At 47.8% G+C, this 18,193-nt stretch overlaps 1 protein-coding gene across 6 annotated transcripts in view; it reads left to right on the top strand.

The window, feature by feature from the left end:
• The window catches only part of LOC100351413 (INO80 complex subunit C), a 121,090-nt gene that overhangs the window by 33,405 nt on the left and 69,492 nt on the right, over window positions 1-18,193 (top strand). For 2 of the 6 annotated variants that reach the window (XM_002713497.5, XM_070050286.1), the window contains exon 5: window positions 2,061-2,469. The exons of the other annotated variants lie outside the window; for them this stretch is intronic. In XM_002713497.5, coding sequence (XP_002713543.1) covers window positions 2,061-2,192 — 132 coding nt within the window. In that variant the 3' untranslated portion in view covers window positions 2,193-2,469. Of the gene's footprint in view, window positions 1-2,060; window positions 2,470-18,193 lie in introns of those variants that run through there. 6 annotated transcript variants of the gene reach the window in all.

Genomic DNA, 18,193 nt, shown 5'->3' on the forward strand with positions numbered 1-18,193 from the left:
GTGTTTCTATGTCTTTTTGCCCCTCAAATAAATAAATAAAAGATTTTTAAAGTCTGGAACAGTATCCACTTAGCAGTGGTTTTCTCAGGAGACATCAAAAGACTTCTGTATGGTTATGGTGGTAAAGTGGGACTAGGAGCTGTAATTTTTTTTTTTTTTTTTAGAGGAGGGCATAGTTTGCCTGCGGTTTATATCATTTAAAGTCACCTAATTAAAAAGGAAAGCCGAGTTCACGCTGGCACTGACACACGTGTTCCCAGCCCACCACAGTACTATCTGCTTGGGCTGAAACGCAGGCATGTGGGGTTACACCTGTGTTCAGCCCTCAGGGCACAGCTGTGGTGAGAACACTGCCCATCACCCAGCCGCAAGGGGTCCGGGCAGCGTTTGCGGCTGCCCTGGGGGAGGCCGCCTTTGTTTCTATCGGGCTCCGGGGATAGAATCCAGAAGAGGGTGCAGCTCTTTGCTCGGTCAACACTGGGTGTCACTTGACATTGTCTCTTCTGTTCAGAATTCCCAGTGCTGGCTCCTGGGTCAGGCCTGGGCTGTTCAGGTTTCTGTTGGTGCCCCAGGATCTCTGTATTTCCCATTGTTTATTCAGCAGCCTTCTTGGCAGTGAGGTCTGAACTTGGGCGGGCCGGCTCAGCCCAGTTCGGTGGTAGGAGTGAGGCAGCCACAGAGTGGAGCCAGGCGGTGGCTGACTCGTGTTTGGAGGCAGTTGATCCAAGCCAAACCCACATGCCCGCACCCTGCTGGGAATGTCAGGGCAGCCTCCCTCTGCCGGGTAGTTCAGTGAACCGTCTCATGGCCAGGAGCCCTCAGGAGAGGCTTGTAACAGTTTTCTAATTAAGCCCGCCTTATGTTACTGTCAGGAAAGGAAATATGGTTCAGGAAGGTAATAGCAAATCAGCCCAAAGGATCAACATTTTATTTTCTATAGATCTTTATAGATAATTAGCGTTAGCCTTTTAGGAATAACCCCCTTTCCTGACACACAGCAGTTAAATGCTTGAAGAGCTCCCCCGGGGCTGTGTGCAGAGCATGGAGAGCTGTGACTCAGTTCCCTCCAGCTTGTTCCTTGTATGCGGCGTCCCCCCCCCCCCCCCCCCCCGCCATTCCACGGTGAATTACTGAGTCCAGGTCCACACGAGATGACCAGCACTGGAGCAGACAATCCACACTTGAGTAATTGGATGTTATCTGTCTAGACTTTAATGGCATCTTTTATAATTTTTAAGAAGTTAGCTCAAAATGACTCACTGTCATGTTGTCTGTTTAAAAATCTAGGAGCCGTTGCTTTGAGGTATATAGTAAGTATATTATTTTCCCCACTGTGCATATGGAAAAAAACTGACCAAAAGAGGATTTTGATGTCTGGGAAAGAAGTTGTCTTTTTTCTGTGATGGTCCTGATTGTCTGCTCATTTGTTCATTCGTTCATTTGTCATTCACTCATCATTTGTTGAACAGTGAGTGCAGGCCCCCTGTGCACTGAGTTACCCTGGGCTCTGCAAGCAAACCACAGGGCTCCTGCTGATGGAGCCGCCCAGCTTAGACCTTCATCAGGGAGTCTGGTGATAGTGAACTTCATGAGCACACAGATAAGCATTTCCCAGGAGAGCTCTTCTGTGACTGCAAGGCTGGGGTCCTGACTTCCTGTGGACAGATACAGATAACGCTCCCTGGGGGCGTGGCTTTGGGCTGAGTCTTGAAGGCTCAGTGAGTGATTACCGAGCAGAGTAGGCCAGGGTTGAGGCCCTTGGCACTGAAGGGGCAGATGAGGCATGATCGGGGGAGGGACTGGGACTGGGACTGGCTGGAACCTCAGAGTGGAGGCTCAAGGAGGCTCAGGAGACGTGCGATGACACGGGCCTTTGCTCCAAGAACAAGGAGTGGCCGTCTTGAGAGGTTTTCTGCCGGGGAAGGGTGTGAAAGACTTGCAGGGTGCAAGGTAGATTTCACTTTCAGTCAAGCAGAAAAATGTTGACACTTGTGCTTGAATGGAAAAGGTCACTATCGCCACCGACTTTCTGCCCCTCCTTGGGCCTGTTTCCCACCCAGGCCAACTACACGGACCCCCAGAGCAAGCTGCGGTTCAGCACCATCGAGGAGTTTTCCTACATCCGGAGGCTGCCTTCTGACGTGGTCACCGGCTACCTGGCCCTGAGGAAGGCCACAAGCATCGTTCCCTGAGGCTGGGGAACGGAGATGGAGTGGAAAACTGATTCGCGGGCACGCTTTGGTTTCATGATCTTGTCTTGTGGAAACGAACTCATCCCGCTGTCCGTCTGAAAGTGCCAGCCTGCGACTCGGCAAGGAATGTTGGGCTTTCATTTAAGGGCTTTTCCTATGTTTTCTCTCCAAGCGAGATGTTTCCTGTTGAGTTCAATTATACTTCAGTTGTTGCGTCAAATAAAGCTGTTTGATAAGAAAATACAATAAAACTATGCTTTTAATTTAACCCAAGGACGTCCTGGCTCTGTCTCTGAGTGGTGAGCTCGCAGGGACCCACGGGAAGACCGTGGTGAATCCACAGTAGTCTGGGTTCTTCTGATCCTGCTGACTCCCTTTGTAGAGCGTGTTCGGCCCTCTTTGCCTGGCAGACCCGGCAGAAGTCCCCAGTTAGGTCTGCAGAAGAAAAGAGCTGAGCGACTCGTCCCGTGCCCTGGGCCAGTCCTCACCCTGGGCCTCAGCCTCTCCTGATCTCTGGAAGGCCAACACTCAGGCTCTCTGTGTCCTGTCTTGTGTCAGGATGCCGTTCCTCTGGCTTTAGCCTGTTCCAGAAAGATAGGAGAAGCAGCATTTTGGGGGCCAGGAAAAGGAGAGTGGAGTGAAGCCCTAGCTGCTCGGAGCTCTGCTCCCGTATTTCTGCAGGGAGGCTGGTAGAACCTGGCCGTGGAGATTAAGTGCCAAGGTGCCCTTTCTTTGTGGGGTAAGCCCTGCTCTACCCCCTCCCCCCCAGGCTGAGAGAAGAGAAAAACAAAGGCGAGGCAGCTGGGACAGCAGAGGGGGCCATGCAGGTGGCAGCTGCCCGGAGCCTGGCTTCTTTTTCTCCAGGTGCGGCAGCCCATGTCCTTGAGCACCTCCCAGTCACTGGAGGTGAGAGTGGGAGGGGTGCTGTGTGCCCTTCCACCTGCTCTCGCAACCAGGAATGCAAGGTGAAGGCCAAGGTGAAGGCCAGAAGAGGAGAAGCTTTTCTAAACCTGTGGTCACTGAGGCTCCGTGTGTCGCACACTGAGTGTCTGAGGCCAGCAGTGGGCCAGGGGGAGGCCTGAGGATGTGCGTTTCAGCAGGTGATGCCTTGAGGTCCACTCTTCTGGTGAACCTGAAAGCCACTGCTTGTTCCCGTCCTTGCCCCAGCACCTGCTGCCAGCAGTGAGCCCAGGAGAGCCTCCAGCTTCCCTTTGGCGGAAACAAGGAGTAAGGGAGCCAGGGGCGCTCCTGCTTCCTTTCCACCCTCTGTTACAGGAAGGGAGCCTGGGGCAGGCCTACTTCTTTTCCATGAAGGCTCCCCAGTTGGGCATTCCCAACACGGATGTTGGATGCCTCTCAGATGAACGTATTCAGTCTCTGGGGTTCCTATCAGTGCCCACTGGTGAAGTATTACAGGCTGCTCTTCCTAAGCCTCTCAGGGTCTCTCTATGTTCAGTGAACCCTCTCATAGTCACCTGGACATCTGCTAAAATGCAGATTTCTGGGCCCTATCTGAGACCTTCTGACCAACTCAGGGAGTGGGGCCCAGGAATCTGCATTTGATAAGTACCCCAGTGATGCACACAGGATGGTGAGAACCTAGCCGTCTACAGGCAGAGGGCAAGTTCATGTGCTGAACACCTGGATCCCTTCTGTCCTGTTCCCCTGCCAGTGTTTCCCCACTGGAAAGCTGTGAGTTCTAGAGGTCAGGTTATTCCTCGCCCCAGGTTCCAGAAGGGCAGGGAGACAAAATAGATCACTGTTTCTCCAGCTTGGCTTTGGGAGCACTGGCCTCCTGCCTGGACATTTTCTATGAACTCCTAACTACCCTTTCTGACACTGACCTTCTCTCCTCTGATTTCTGATCCTTGGTCAAAGAGCCTTTCCATGACTGTGAACAACCCCACACATCAGCCGTGTGTGTTGGTGATTTGTCGCTGATAAGTGGTTGATTCTGGCATTGGTCCCTAGAGTCCAAAGGGTGAACTCCTCCTCTTAAAAAGAAAAACAATTAGCTGGATTTGAGAAATCCTATTTTCTTCATAAGACCACACTGAAGTCCATTCTGTTCTGACTGATGTCTGTGTCTGGTGTATTGGATGCTCTACTTCTGATCCAGGTTCCTGCTAATGAGCCTGGGAAAGCAGCAGAGAATGGCTCATTCTTGGGCCGCTACCCCCACAATGTGGGAAACCAGGAAGGAGTTCTTGACTCCTGGCTTTAGCCTGGCCATTTGGAAAGTAAACCAGTAGATGGAAAAACTCTGAGTCCTTCCCTCTCACTCTTTGTTGCTCTTTCAAATAAGAAAAAAAAAATGCACTGTATTCTGAATGTGTCTTGTAATTGATTTGGCACCTGATGAAAGGTCAAAAGTATTTTTGTTGAGACTAATTTCTGAATCCAGGCCCTTGGAAAAGACACCAGGCACATGACACTGTTTTCAGTGATGGTACTTGTGAACTGAGTGTTGAAATTTGTGAAAAATAAAGGGTAAGGAATGAAACTGATGGAGTAAGGAAGCTGACCCATTAGCAAACAGGACACATACCTGGAAGACAGATTACAAAAGATTTCCTCTTAGAAATCCATGAAACAATTAGTGTTATTTAAAATAATGTTCTATCTGATGGAGGTATGTGGGCCTTTTTGTGTTCTGATTCAAACAAAAAAGACTGGCAATATTCTTGAGACAATTAGAATTTTGATATTTGAAAATATCTAGAAATTCTTATGAGTGCTTCTGATTGTGGTGATTATACTATAATGTTAAAGTGCTCATATTTTTAGAGACACATTGAAAGTTTTATGGGTAAAATGATATGATATCTGGGATTTGTTTCAGGATGACGTGGACGGGGGAAGTGGATGGGAATAGTGTTGAAACAAGATTGGCTGTGAGTCAGTTATTATTGAAACTGGGTGATAAGTGAGGGCTCATTATTCTATTCTACTTTTGTATGTGTTTGAATATAACACAAAATTTTTTAGAAGACTGAATGTTTTTACCATTAAAATTTGTGATGAAATTGGTGCTGCACATTAGTTTGAACTGGCTCACAGTTTGGTAATGCTGCCTGGATGGCATGAGGTCTTGAATAGATGAAATACCCAATTCCTAAAGCAGTTCACAAGAATAGGTTAGAAGGAAGACCCGCAAGGCGGGTGATGCTGTCCTTACATGTTCTCAGTAGAGGTCTTCATTGTGTGTTCCTTGTCCTGGAGGGCTGTTGAGTATCGAAGAATATTTCCTTTGTAGAGGTTGAGTAGGCATAGGAATGGAAGACGAAAGAGATCAGCTTTTGAATTTCTTGTTGGGTGCAAGTAAATCGAACTAGAGAGGATTTGGGATGCATTGCAATGACCAGCTGTGGTTTAAGGAAATACTGTTGATCTAATTCCTCATAGAATCTGCAATATTTATGCATTTGCACAGAGAAGGAAATTAGATCATCAAAGAATTAAGCATCGGAGCAAACTGTTGGGGTACAAGGAATTGCTTTCGCTGCCTTTTAACTAGATTTGTATTTATTTGTGCCCATAATAAAGAACTGCATTGAAAAGTGAGGAGACACAGCCTGACAAAAATGCTCATTGTATCTGTTGCAGAAATGCCTCCTGGAGGACCTCTATTGTGCTGCAGGGTGAGCTGTCTGCTTGGCACCCAGACGTGGAGCCTGATAGCCTGGGCTCAAATCCCATTTCTGCCTTTGACACATTACTCCCCTCAAATTCTTAGTATCCTTATCTGTAAAATGAGCATAGTAATATGTCCACCCCACATGTCTGTCATTGTCAGAATCAAATGAAAAACCGACAGCACATTTAACTCAGCCCTTTGCTGTGGCAGCCAGGCCTCCCACCTCCCTCCTCTGTGTGTCAGGAAGGCAGATCCCTTCCTGACTTGAACCTTCTTCATTATTTTTGTCATTTCTTTGGTTCCTAGGACTCTGATCCGAATTTGCAGTCTGCTTGTCATAACCAAACAACATCCGATGACGGCTCTTTCTATGTGCGCATCTTACTGCTGGCTCTGTCATTTTCTTTGTCTTGTTCTTTGCTGATCTTGGTCATTTATTCCATTCTTCATTCTGAGTGTTTTCATTAGCCATCTCAACTCTTTTATGGGACAGGAGAAGGAGTGCATAGCTAACTCCACAGGCAAATGATCTGTGATTGATGGGGTTGTGGGGTGAAGAGCAAAGCACTATGATGGGTGAGCTCCTGCAGAGTGCACCAGGGAGCGGAGGAGGAGGTAGAAACCACCCACTGCCTCTCTTAAAAATCATTATTGCTTTGTTTCTCCTTGGGTGTTCATCAGGTATGGTACTGTTGTTTGTTTCCTGTGTAACAACAGGGTATAAAACCCTAGAAAATGAAGGGGGATAATTGTTTACTTATTTTGGTGAAAGAGTTCAGTGGGGGTTACGGGAATTCTTCCCCTTGACTGGCGCACACACCGCTCCTGGATCCGTCTGGTTTTCTTCCATGACTCAGTGGCCTCTGTCCACTGGCGCTTCTGTTCCAACTGCAGACAAAGCCTTTCCTGGGAAGAGTCGGTGTTTTCCTGGCCTGCAGGATGCTGGCTGCTGACAGGTGCACAGTGTGTACCAAACACTGCTCTCCTCTGCGTGGGGTCAGGAAGATGAGTCACATCCACCAGCCCCAGTGCCTGGGAGCCTTGGATCTTTGCAGCGTGAATGAGAGGGCATGGCCTGGGGTTTTACAGTGTGGAATAGTGCTAGGGCTTTTTTCAGGGAGTCAGCCAAGGCCTTGGTGACTGATATCTCCCCTAATAACAACTCGGCAGGAAATTGCTAACTAGAGATAAAGATGAGAGTTTCTGGTCTTTTCAAACAAAAAGTCCCTTCAAAGTCAATACTAGACATTGAACATGATGGTATAAATGTACACATTTGTACAATTTCCCCCAAATTCCCTGCTTGGCTGACTGGAAGGTAAAGAAATAGTAATCTAAGGATTGGTGCCAATTCGACCATTTTCTCTGCAATGTGATGCTGCCATTTCTTTGCTTACAGAGTAGCAGAGTTCAAGAGATTTTGGTTCCACCTCGGAGGCAGACATGGCTACAGGAGTAAGGGGAATGGCTGGATAGAACACTTCAGGAGGAGCATGTCTGTGAGGACTTCCGGGTACACTAGGACAGCAGCAGTGAAGCCCATAGCTAGGCCCTTTTCAGAGCTGGGTAACGTGGACACTCTCTCAGAAAACAGATTTCCTGGGGCAGGTGTTGAGTCACAGAGAGTTAAGCCGCCACTTAGGATGCCCACATCCTATATTGGAGTGCTGGTCCACGTCCCGGCTACTCCACTTCCTGTCCATCTTCCTGCTGTTGTGTCCTGGAGGATAGGAGATGATGACTCAAGTGCCTGAGCCCTTTCCACCCACGTGGGAGACCCGGACAGAGTTCCAGGCTCCTGGCTTTGGCCTGGCACAGTCCTAGCCACTGTGGATATTTGGGAAGCAGATGGAAGATATCTCTCTGTCAAAGAAAAGAAACCAATTCCCTAGACCTACAGTGAGGGCTATATTTTATTTGTAAGAAGCCTTTTATTTACTTCCTTTTATCTTTCTTTTCTATTTAAGCAAATACAAAGATTTAAAGCCCAATATACAAGTGTCAGATTTAGAAATGAAAAAACACATGTGGAAGGTTACCAAGTGATAACAACAAAGCCATAAAGCTATGAACAAACCCATTTTTTGTAGTTAAAAAATCAATGAGAAAGAATGTCAGAGGCTGGTGTCATAGTGGGTTAAACCTGGGACACCGGCATCCCACATGGGCACCGGTTCAAGTCCCAGCTGCCCCACTTTTTTTTTTTTTTTGACAGGCAAAGTGGACAGTGAGAGAGAGAGACAGAGAGAAAGGTCTTCCTTTGCCGTTGGTTCACCCCTCAGTGGCCGCTGCGGCCAGCGCATTGCAGCCGGAGCACTGTGCTGATCAGAAGCCAGGAGCCAGGTGCTTTTCCTGGTCTCCCATGCGGGTGCAGGGCCCAAGCACTTGGGCCATCCTCCACTGCACTCCCGGGCCATAGCAGAGAGCTGGACAGGAAGAGGAGCGACCGGGACAGAATCTGGCGCCCCGACCGGGACTAGAACCCGGTGTGCTGGCACCGCAGGTGGAGTATTAGCCTATTGAGCCGTGGCACCGGCCTCAGCTGCCCCCACTTTTGATCCAGCTCCCTGCTAATGAGCCTGGGAAAATCTCTGGGCCCATGTCCCTGAGCCCCTGCCACCCGCATGGGAGACCAAGATGAAGCTCTTGGCTCCTGGCTTCAGCCTTCAGCCTGGCCAAGTCTAGTCTCTCTCTCTCTCTAGCTCTCTCTTTCTCTAGTTCTCTCTGTAACTCTGCTTTTCAAATGACTAAATAGATTTTTTAAAATAAATAAACTTGTGGAAAAAAAGAATTAAATGATTCATGCCGGTGGATTAAGAGTTGTCTCTTTTTGAGAAGGGAGTTGGTTTGGGATAGGGATGATGAAGAAGGAAACAAATTTTTCTTTCTGAAATTTTGTAAAGAGCAGAGTCATTTTGAAAGACAAAAGCATTCGGTTTAGGAGCTCTGGGTCGGGAGGATTGCCAATGGTTTCCTGTAGAACTTGAGCTCATCTTGGAGGTTGAGCCCTCTTTACCCTGCTGGTTTCCCCAGGCCATAAGGAAAGCCCACCCTATCCATTAAGACACGGGGCCCTCTCTGCACCTGCTCTGATTCGGGCACTCTAGTCCTTCCTAATAGTGCAGTCATTGTACCCAAAAGAATACAAAGCACCCATATACACTGTTTCCCTCTAATGTTGATAATAATCCTGCCAGGTAGCCATAGCAACATGCTCACTTTACACTGAAGGAACTGAAGTTCAAGGACAAAACTGCACAGCTACTAGGAGGCATTGGAGGGCTGTATGCCAGGTTTCTCTCTCACACAGAGGACTCCTTCTCAGCCCTTACTTCCTCTCGCAGAAGGTTGACCGGGAGCTACCTCAGGAGTGTCAGAAAAAACACAGGAACTGCCTGCATGGACATGAGAACTTGAATGTGCAAAGGCTTAGCCCTGTCAAGTTCTCTGGTGGAGAATTTTATGCATCCACTTGGCTAGGCCATGATACCCAGATGTTTGGTCAAGTGTGTTCTGAAGTTGCTGCATGGGCATTTTTAAGAGTAACATTAACACCAGTAAACCGAGTAACACAGATCACAGCCTGGGCGGGCCTTATCTACTCAGTTGAAGGCCTTAAAAGAGAAGGGCTGAGGTCCCCTGAAGAGAGGGGACTTCTGCCAGCTGCCTGCCCGTAGACTCAGATCTTCCCTGGGTCTCCAGCTTGCTGACCTGCCCTGTTGCTCTCAGAGTTGCCAGCGCCTGCAATCCTGGGAGGCCATTTCTCTCTATTCAGGGGGGCTTCAAGAAATCCACGGGAAAGGTATGTCATGAAAAGGCTATGCATGAATTTCAAAAATTTTTGTATCAAAGATCTTTTATTTCCATTTTCCGTGAACTTCTTCAAGTCCCCTTATAAATATATACACCCTGTTGGTTTTATTTCTCAGGAAAGTCCTGACTGATTCAGTGACTTGAAAGGAGAAGATTGTGTGGACATATTTAATCTGAACTCCCTTTCTGTGGCATTACCACACCCCTTCGTCCCCCGCAAACCTTATGTAACACCGTGTGTACTATGCAAATACTTGAATGAAAACAAACAGTGAGACTACAAGTGCTGTGTCACTTTGCCAGGCATGATATGCATTTGAAGTACAGTTTGGTTCCCTTATGAGTCATTGAGTTTGATGGAAAGGAACAGAAACTTTCTTGATAAGGTCAGCAGGAGAGGGTTGGGAATCATGGAGTGATTGACAGGCAGAGTGGACAGTGAGAGAGAGAGACAGAGAGAAAGGTCTTCCTTTACCGTTGGTTCACCCTCTAATGGCCACCGTGGCCGGCGCGCTGCGGCCAGCACATCGCACTGATCCGATGGCAGGAGCCAGGTACTTACCCTGGTCTCCCATGGGGTGCAGGGCCCAAGCACTTGGGCCATCCTCCACTGCACTCCCGGGCCATAACAGAGAGCTGGCCTGGAAGAGGGGCAACCGGGACAGAATCTGGCGCCCCGACCGGGACTAGAACTCGGTGTGCCGGCACCACTAGGCGGAGGATTAGCCTAGTGAGCCGCGGCACCAGCCCAGAAACTACAGTTTTTGATGTATCTTTTAAGTCAGAGTAAGGAGGAGAGCTCTGAGGCAGGGAGTGCTACCCTCTCCACCCCCTCACCCCTCACCCTACACGCACACACACCTCTCCAGGTGCTGTGAGCCTCCTGCTAGGCAGGCCCTTCCTTAGGGAGGTGCCTGATCCCATTCTGTCCTGGGACACAAACATCAGTTATTGCCCATTTTCATGATCCAGGCCCTTTGCTGTTCAGCATCTTCTGAGGCAGGAATTATTGCTCCTACACACACACACACACACACACACACACACATCTATCTATATCTGTCTGTCTGTCTGTCTATCTCTCTGCATTACTTTAAAGGCAGAGAGCTCCGGTCCTCTAGTTCACTCCCCAGATGCCCTCAATGGCTGGGACTGGGTCAGGCTGACGGTGATGTTGGTGGCAGGGACCTGACTACCGAGTCATCACCTGCTGCTTCATAGGATGCACATTAGTAGGAAGCTTATTTCAAGTTCAGTAATCAGCACAAAATTTAGCCCCCACTTAAAAAAAAAAGGTTTATATTTTGAGAGGCAGAGTCACAGACAGACAGGGAGAGACAGAGAGATAGATCTTCCTCTATCCGCTGGTTCATTCCCTAAATGGCTACAACCGCCGGAGCTGGGCCAATCTAAAGCCAAGAGCCTCTTCCAGGTCTCCCACGTGGGTGCGGGGACCCAAGGACCTGGGCCATCTTCCACTGCTTTCCCAGGCCATAGCAGAGAGCTGGATCAGAAGAGGAGCAACCAGGATTGGAACCGGTGCCCAGATGGGATGCTGGTTCTACAGATGGAGGCTTAACCTACCATGCCTCAGCGCTAACCAGCCCCCCATTTTTTTATTATAGGTATTTTAAACTTAAGATTGAATATAGGCCAGCTCTGCAGCTCAATAGGCTAATCCTCTGCCTTGCAGCGCCAGCACACTGGGTTCTAGTCCCGGTCAGGGCACCGGATTCTGTCCCGGTTGCCCCTCTTCCAGGCCAGCTCTCTGCTGTGGCCAGGGAGTGCAGTGGAGGATGGCCCAAGTGCTTGGGCCCTGCACCCCATGGGAGACCAGGAGAAGTACCTGGCTCCTGCCATCGGATCAGTGCGATGCGCCGGCCGCAGCGTGCCAGCCGCGGCGGCCATTGGAGGGTGAACCAACAGCAAAAAGGAAGACCTTTCTCTCTGTCTCTCTCTCTCACTGTCCACTCTGCCTGTCAAAAAAAAAAAAAAAAAAAAAAAAAAAAAAAAAAAAAGATTGAATATGACATGATTCCAGGGGTCTGCTGTTTATTTCAGGTAAATAAGATTATTGGCTCTCAAATGGCTGGTCCAATCAAGAAATTGAAGATGGCTTGGTTCAGGTGCTTGGCATCATTGTGATCATTCACGTTTCATTCCCTCATGCATTCATGCAGGGAGTGGGGAGAAGCCTCCTGCCATCGGAGGGTTTAAGGTGGTCAAGGAGACAAGACATTGCTGCGTGTGAAGGAGAAGGCCAGAGTGCACCAGAGAGCAGGTCAGAAGCATGAGCCACCCCAGAAACGATGCTAATTTTGGTCAAAGTGGTGTTTGAATTGTCAGGGAAAACTCAGTAAAAAGCCATGAATAAATAAGGTAGTTAGAGGTGAAGCCCGAGAGAGATGAGCTGGGCAACCTGCAGAAAAAGAAAGGGAAAAGCTAGCAATGGGAAATTTTCCTTGGAGAATATAGTCATTCCGTGTAGGCAATAAAAATAAATCTGTGGTGTTTTTGGAGAAGAAAAAGACAAGCCGAAGATTGAAAGGACAGAGGCCTGGTTCCTAAGCCACGCTGGACACAAGGCCCCCTAGCCTGGAGCAGTGACTCAGGTCGGAGGAATGTGGCCCAGGCAGCTGCAGCTCTGATAAGAAGGACAGGATGGGGCACTGTAGAGGACATCCTGAGCCGCCTGGGGACTTTCCACGTGGGAGCACACATGGAAACCCAAAGCCCGAGAGCGTTCTGGCCTGCATACCAGGCAGCGCCCTTGAGCGTGAGCCAGGAGAATGGACATGCTGTCCCTTTGTCATCGAGGCACAGTGGGCTGTGGGGAGAGCCTGGCCGATGTCCACTGCGCTGCCCAAGCAGTGTCATTATAGATGTGCTTGGTTCTGCCTTCCCAGGCCCTGCAGCCTGCGAGCTGTGCTGAGCCCTTTCCAGGATTGCCTGCGTGTGCCCGTGCCCTGTGGCTGCTGACCCACAGATTCAAATCTCGGGCGCATGTCTCCTACCAGCCTGGATTGTGTGATGCTTGTGCCTTGCAATATAAAGCTTGTCCCACCTCATTGACTTAGGAGGATCTCTTAAACAGGCTCACATCTTAAACTTAACCTCTGTCTGCTAAGCTAGTACCCGCATTGATGAATTAGTTCCTCCAGAACCACCGCCGCTGCCTCCACTACAGGACTCCTGGACTTCTGGGAGCACAGGCGAAACCCTTGCTGGGCATCCACGTGCCAGACGGCAGGACACTGCCTCCCTCCTTGGGTGCAATCTCCTTTGCCTAGCAGTGCAGATCTCTGCGACTTCCCAGGACGCAGGCGGTCTCTGCTTGTTTAGGTTTCTCCCCATTTTCCACAACTGAATCTAGAGCTTATCCTTTGGGGAGCTACACGCTTGGCCCCCATGAAATCAAAACTCACCCTGTTAATACGCTGTGCAGTGCAATTATGTGGAAAACATCAGACAAATCCTAATAGAGGACATTATAAAATACCTGACTCGTGTTCCTCAAAACAGATCATCAAAAATAAGGACAGAGAAATTGTCACAGCCAAGAGCAGTCTAAGGAGATAAGACAACTAAACGCAAGGTGGAATCCCATCGGGACCATGGAACAAAGGGCATGGAGCAAAGATGAAAGAAATCAAAATAAAATATGGACTTCAGTTTGTAATAATATATCACTTTTGGTTCTTTAATTCTAGCAGATGTACCACACACTTATGTGAAGATGTTAATAATAGGGAAAACTAAGTGTTGGAAGTACAAGGGTACTTCAAAAACTTCATGGGACAAGCATTGTGGAATGCAGGTTAAGCCAACACTTATGATGTGGGCATCTCATCTCATCTTATCTCATATCATATCATTTTGGTATCAGGTCCAGTCCTGGTTGCTCTGCTCATGATCCAACTCCCTGGAAATGCTCTTGGGAAGGCAGAGGATAATGACTCAAGTACTTGCACTCCCACCTATATGTGGGAGACCAGGTTGGAATTCCTGCCTTCTGGCTAAAGCCTGGCCCAGCTATGGCTGTTGCAGCCATTTGGGGAGTGAACCTGTGGAAGGAAGATCTTTTCCAATCTGCTTCTTCGTCTCTCTCTGTCCCTCTACCTTTCAAATGAATACATAAATAAATCTTTAAAAAAACAAAGTTCATGGAAAATGGAATTAAAAGATAAGTTTACTTTAGTGCAAAAATTATCTGAAATCCATGAATATAACAGCTATTCAGAAAGTTCATGAAAATTTGTGTTATGAAAAAAAAACTATGCCTAGATTTCAAAGGGTTTTTATTACACCAAAATAAAGTTATCTTTAAAAAATATTTATTTGAGAGAGAGAGAGAGAGAGATTGATTGATTGATTGATTGATTGATTCAGGGAAAGAGCTCCCATCTACTGGTTTTCTTCCCAAATACCTACAAAGTCTTGATCTGGGTCAAGCCAAAACCAAGAGCTAGGAATCCTCCCTCATGATTGGCAAGGACTCGAATACTTGAGCCATTGCTCACTGCCTCCCAGGGTGTGTAATAGCAGGAAACTGAAATCAGAAACAACCAGGACGTAAACCAGGCATTCCAATATGGGATGTTGGCATCCTAACCAGTGTCTTAACTGCCAGGTCAAATGCTCGCCCCATAAACTTATCTTTCAATTTCATTTTTTCCCATGAACTTTTTTTTTTTTTTTTTTTTTTTTTTTTTGACAGGCAGAGTGGACAGTGAGAGAGAGAGAGAGAGAGAAAGGTCTTCCTTTGCCGTTGGTTCACCCTCCAATGGCCGCCGCGGCCGGCGCGCTGCGGCCGGCGCACCGCGCTGATCCGATGGCAGGAGCCAGGAGCCAGGTGCTTATCCTGGTCTCCCATGGGGTGCAGGGCCCAAGCACCTGGGCCATCCTCCACTGCACTCCCTGGCCACAGCAGAGGGCTGGCCTGGAAGAGGGGCAACCGGGACAGAATCCGGCGCCCCGACCGGGACTAGAACCCAGTGTGCCGGCGCCGCTAGGCAGAGGATTAGCCTAGTGAGCCGCGGCGCCGGCCTTCCCATGAACTTTTTGAAGTAGCCTATATAGGAACTCTATGTAATATCTTCATAATTTTTCTGTAAATCTAAAACTGCTCTAAAATTAAAAGTTTATTAAAAAAATAAGGAGGTAAAAGCCCCAGCGGAACATCAGTTGTTTGGTCAGGTATTGGGGAAGAATATATAACGCATGAATCCTGTAGTCTTTGAAACTAGACACAGAATAAAGTACCAGCTTGTTCCCAAGTGAAGACTCACCCACGTTAGCCTTTTTTTGTTTGTTTGTTTGTTTACTGCTCTTTGAAATATCTATTATATGATTGACAAGAACTTTATTAATGTATACTCTATAATTCTGGTTTGATTTATCTCTGATTCAGAAAGTAACACGTTTACTTGGTGGGCTTTGAAAGAAGAAATTGTTGTCAAATTGTCTCTACCCTAGAACAGTGTTACTTGCCGAACTTCCCTTGATATAATTTTTGGAACTGACTCAGAATACCCACTCGCCCCACCACATTCTACGTTGTAGGTATTGTGATAATGAAGCAGTCATTTCAGTGATCAGTAGGTACAATAAGCCCCAAACAAGCTGATTCCTTGTCTGCTTGTGGTCTGTGAGTCTAGCTCACTTTTCCCGCAGTAATTTGTGATTTTCATTCGTCGTGTGTTTCTTGTGCTGCTTTTGTTTGTTTTATGGGGAGATGGGGGATTTGCAAAGGAGAGAGATGCTATCACGAGGAAGTTTGGGAAAACCTGCCCCAGTTCTGAAATCCCAGCTTCTTAGTTTGTTTGCTTTACCTGCCTTCTCTCCAGCTCTCATCTCCTGGCTTCGACCTCGCTCCTGGCCCCTCCCCCCCCCACACCCTGTTTTCTACCCTTTGTCAACTTCCTCCTGGTTTCATGGTCTTCTCTATCTCATGTAGACCTTCACCTGGTTGTGAGTCAGGACAGAAACCTGGACCCAAAAGGAAGGCTCTCAGCACAACTTCTAATTTTTATTTTATTTTATTTTTTTAAATTAATTAATTTTTTTTTTGACAGAGTGGACAGTGAGAGAGAGAGAAAGAGAGAGAGAGAGAGAGAGAGAGAAAGGTCTTCCTTTGCTGTTGGTTCACCCTCCAATGGCTGGCGCAGCCGGCACGCTGCGGCCGGTGCACCACGCTGATCCGAAGGCAGGAGCCAGGTGCTTCTCCTGGTCTCCCATGGGGTGCAGGGCCCAAGCACTTGGGCCATCCTCCACTGCACTCCCGGGCCACAGCAGAGAGCTGGCCTGGAAGAGGGGCAACCGGGACAGAATCCGGCGCCCCGACGGGGACTAGAACCCCGTGTGCTGGTGCCGCAAGGCGGAGGATTAGCCTATTGTGCCGTGGCGCTGGCCTCAGCACAACTTCTATTGAGTTCCCTGTATGCCCAATCCTTTTATAAAGTGCTCTTCACTGGCTTTCTTGCTTAGTTAGCATGACTTTGGCATTTCAAAATAAAACCAGGGGAGCCATGGGGTGGAGCAGAAGGTTAATCCTCTGCCTGCTGTGCAGGTGCCTGCCTCCTCTTCTGATCCAGCTCCCTGCTGATGGTCTGGGAAAGCAGTAGAAGATGGCCCAAGTGCTTGGGCCCCTACACCTGCACTGGAGACCAGGAAGAAGCTCCTGACTCTGCTTTAGGAGTGACCATTTGGGGAGTGAACTAGTGGATGGAAGACCTTTCTCTCTGTCTTTCCTTCTCATTGTCTGTAAGTCTACTTCTCAAGTAAATAAATAAAATCTTTTAAAAAAATAAAACAAGGATTAGAAGGCTCATAAAGCAATCAGCTAATCAAAAAACTGCAGAGCAACTTAGTAACTTCAGCATCTTAAAACCCATCTCTGAGCCTGGTCCATACCCAGAGCACTGCCCTGATAAGTCTCCTTGGGCCATTGCCATGATTAGTAACTAGTGAATCAAAGGATCCCAAAGTTAAGCAAAATCCAGCTGGTCTGCTCATACTTGGAGGTTTTAATGCTGCCTGCTTTCAGTAAACAAAACCTTAGGTTTCCTAAAGCCTTCAGCACCTCCTTGACTGCTTACATGGGACCAAGGGACACTGGAATAGGCAAACGTGCCTGGTTGATTCCATCACCGTAGTGTAAATCCTACCAAATGTTTGCACATGGATTTCACCCCTTGTGTTGATGAAACAGAGTTCATGACTGGTACTATCTTCACCCTCTTAGGTGCAGCTTTGACAATGAAGAGGGAAAGGCTAGATTTGGAGTCTGAGCATCTTAAGTTTGAATTCCAGGCTAAATACATAATAAATAGGTAAACAAGGGTCAGTTACAAGAATACTCAGAAATGTTGATGTGCTCATCTTAAAAAGAAGATAATAGGCTGGTGCCGCGGCTCAATAGGCTAATCCTCCACCTGTGGTGCTGGCACACTGGGTTCTAGTCCTGGTTGGGGTGCCGGATTCTGTCCCGGTTGCCCCTCTTCCAGTCCAGCTCTCTGCTGTGACCCGGGAAGGCAGTGGAGGATGGTCCAAGTCCTTGGGCCCTGCACCTGCTGGGAGACCAGGAGAAGCACCTGGCTCCTGGCTTCGGATCAGCGCGGTACGCTGGCCGCAGCATGCCAACCTCAGCGGCCATTGGAGGGTGAACCAATGACAAAAAGGAAGACCTTTCTCTCTGTCTCTCTCTCTCACTGTCCACTCTGCCTGTCAAAAAAAAAAAAAAAAAAAAAAAAAAGAAGATAATAATTCCTGCCTGTATGGAACTCACATGATATTTCACATAAAAGTGCCTTGTTACGTACTATAGATATGAAGTGTTTTAACATTCACACTTTGAAATATTCTGGAAAATGATATTGAGCAAATGCTTAGTTTGGCTGTCTCTACCAAAACTCAGGGTGAAATTTAATCCCTGTTGTGAAGTATAAGAAGTGGGACCTTTAAGAGGTGGTTGGGTCATGAGGACTCTTCTCATAAATGGATTATTTAATTTGTGGGTTAATAGATTAATAGGTTATGGATGGAGTAGCTTTATTATAAAAGTGAGTGCTCTCAGACTGACTTGTTCTGTCTTGCCATGTGGTGACCTGTTTTGCCTTAGGTATCTGGAGAGAGAGAGAGAGAGAGAGAGAGAGAGAGAGAGAGAGAGAGAGAGAGAGAGAGAATATCTTCCATCTGCTGGTGCACTCCACACTAGCAAACGACCCTTACCAGATACAGGTACCATGCTCCTGGACTTCCAGCTCCCAGCTCCATAACCTCTATTCTTACTTTATAAAGATAAAATACCCCATCCCCCTGTCTGTGGTATTCACAGACTAAAATAGCAAGCTTAGATACTACTACACAGCTAGTTTTGGAATTGTCAATTTTGTCATGACGTTCAAAATATCGCCATTAATGCCTTTAGTGCCTGGAACCTGACTACCATTTGAATGTTAAACGGAGAGCAGAGAAAACCATGGCCAGTTGGTATTTGCAGAAATGTTATTAAAGATGTAGGCTTCATTGTTAGACAGGAAAATTCTTGAAT

This window comes from Oryctolagus cuniculus, chromosome 10, assembly GCF_964237555.1.
Source record: "Oryctolagus cuniculus chromosome 10, mOryCun1.1, whole genome shotgun sequence".
NCBI classification, from domain to species: Eukaryota; Metazoa; Chordata; class Mammalia; order Lagomorpha; family Leporidae; genus Oryctolagus; species Oryctolagus cuniculus.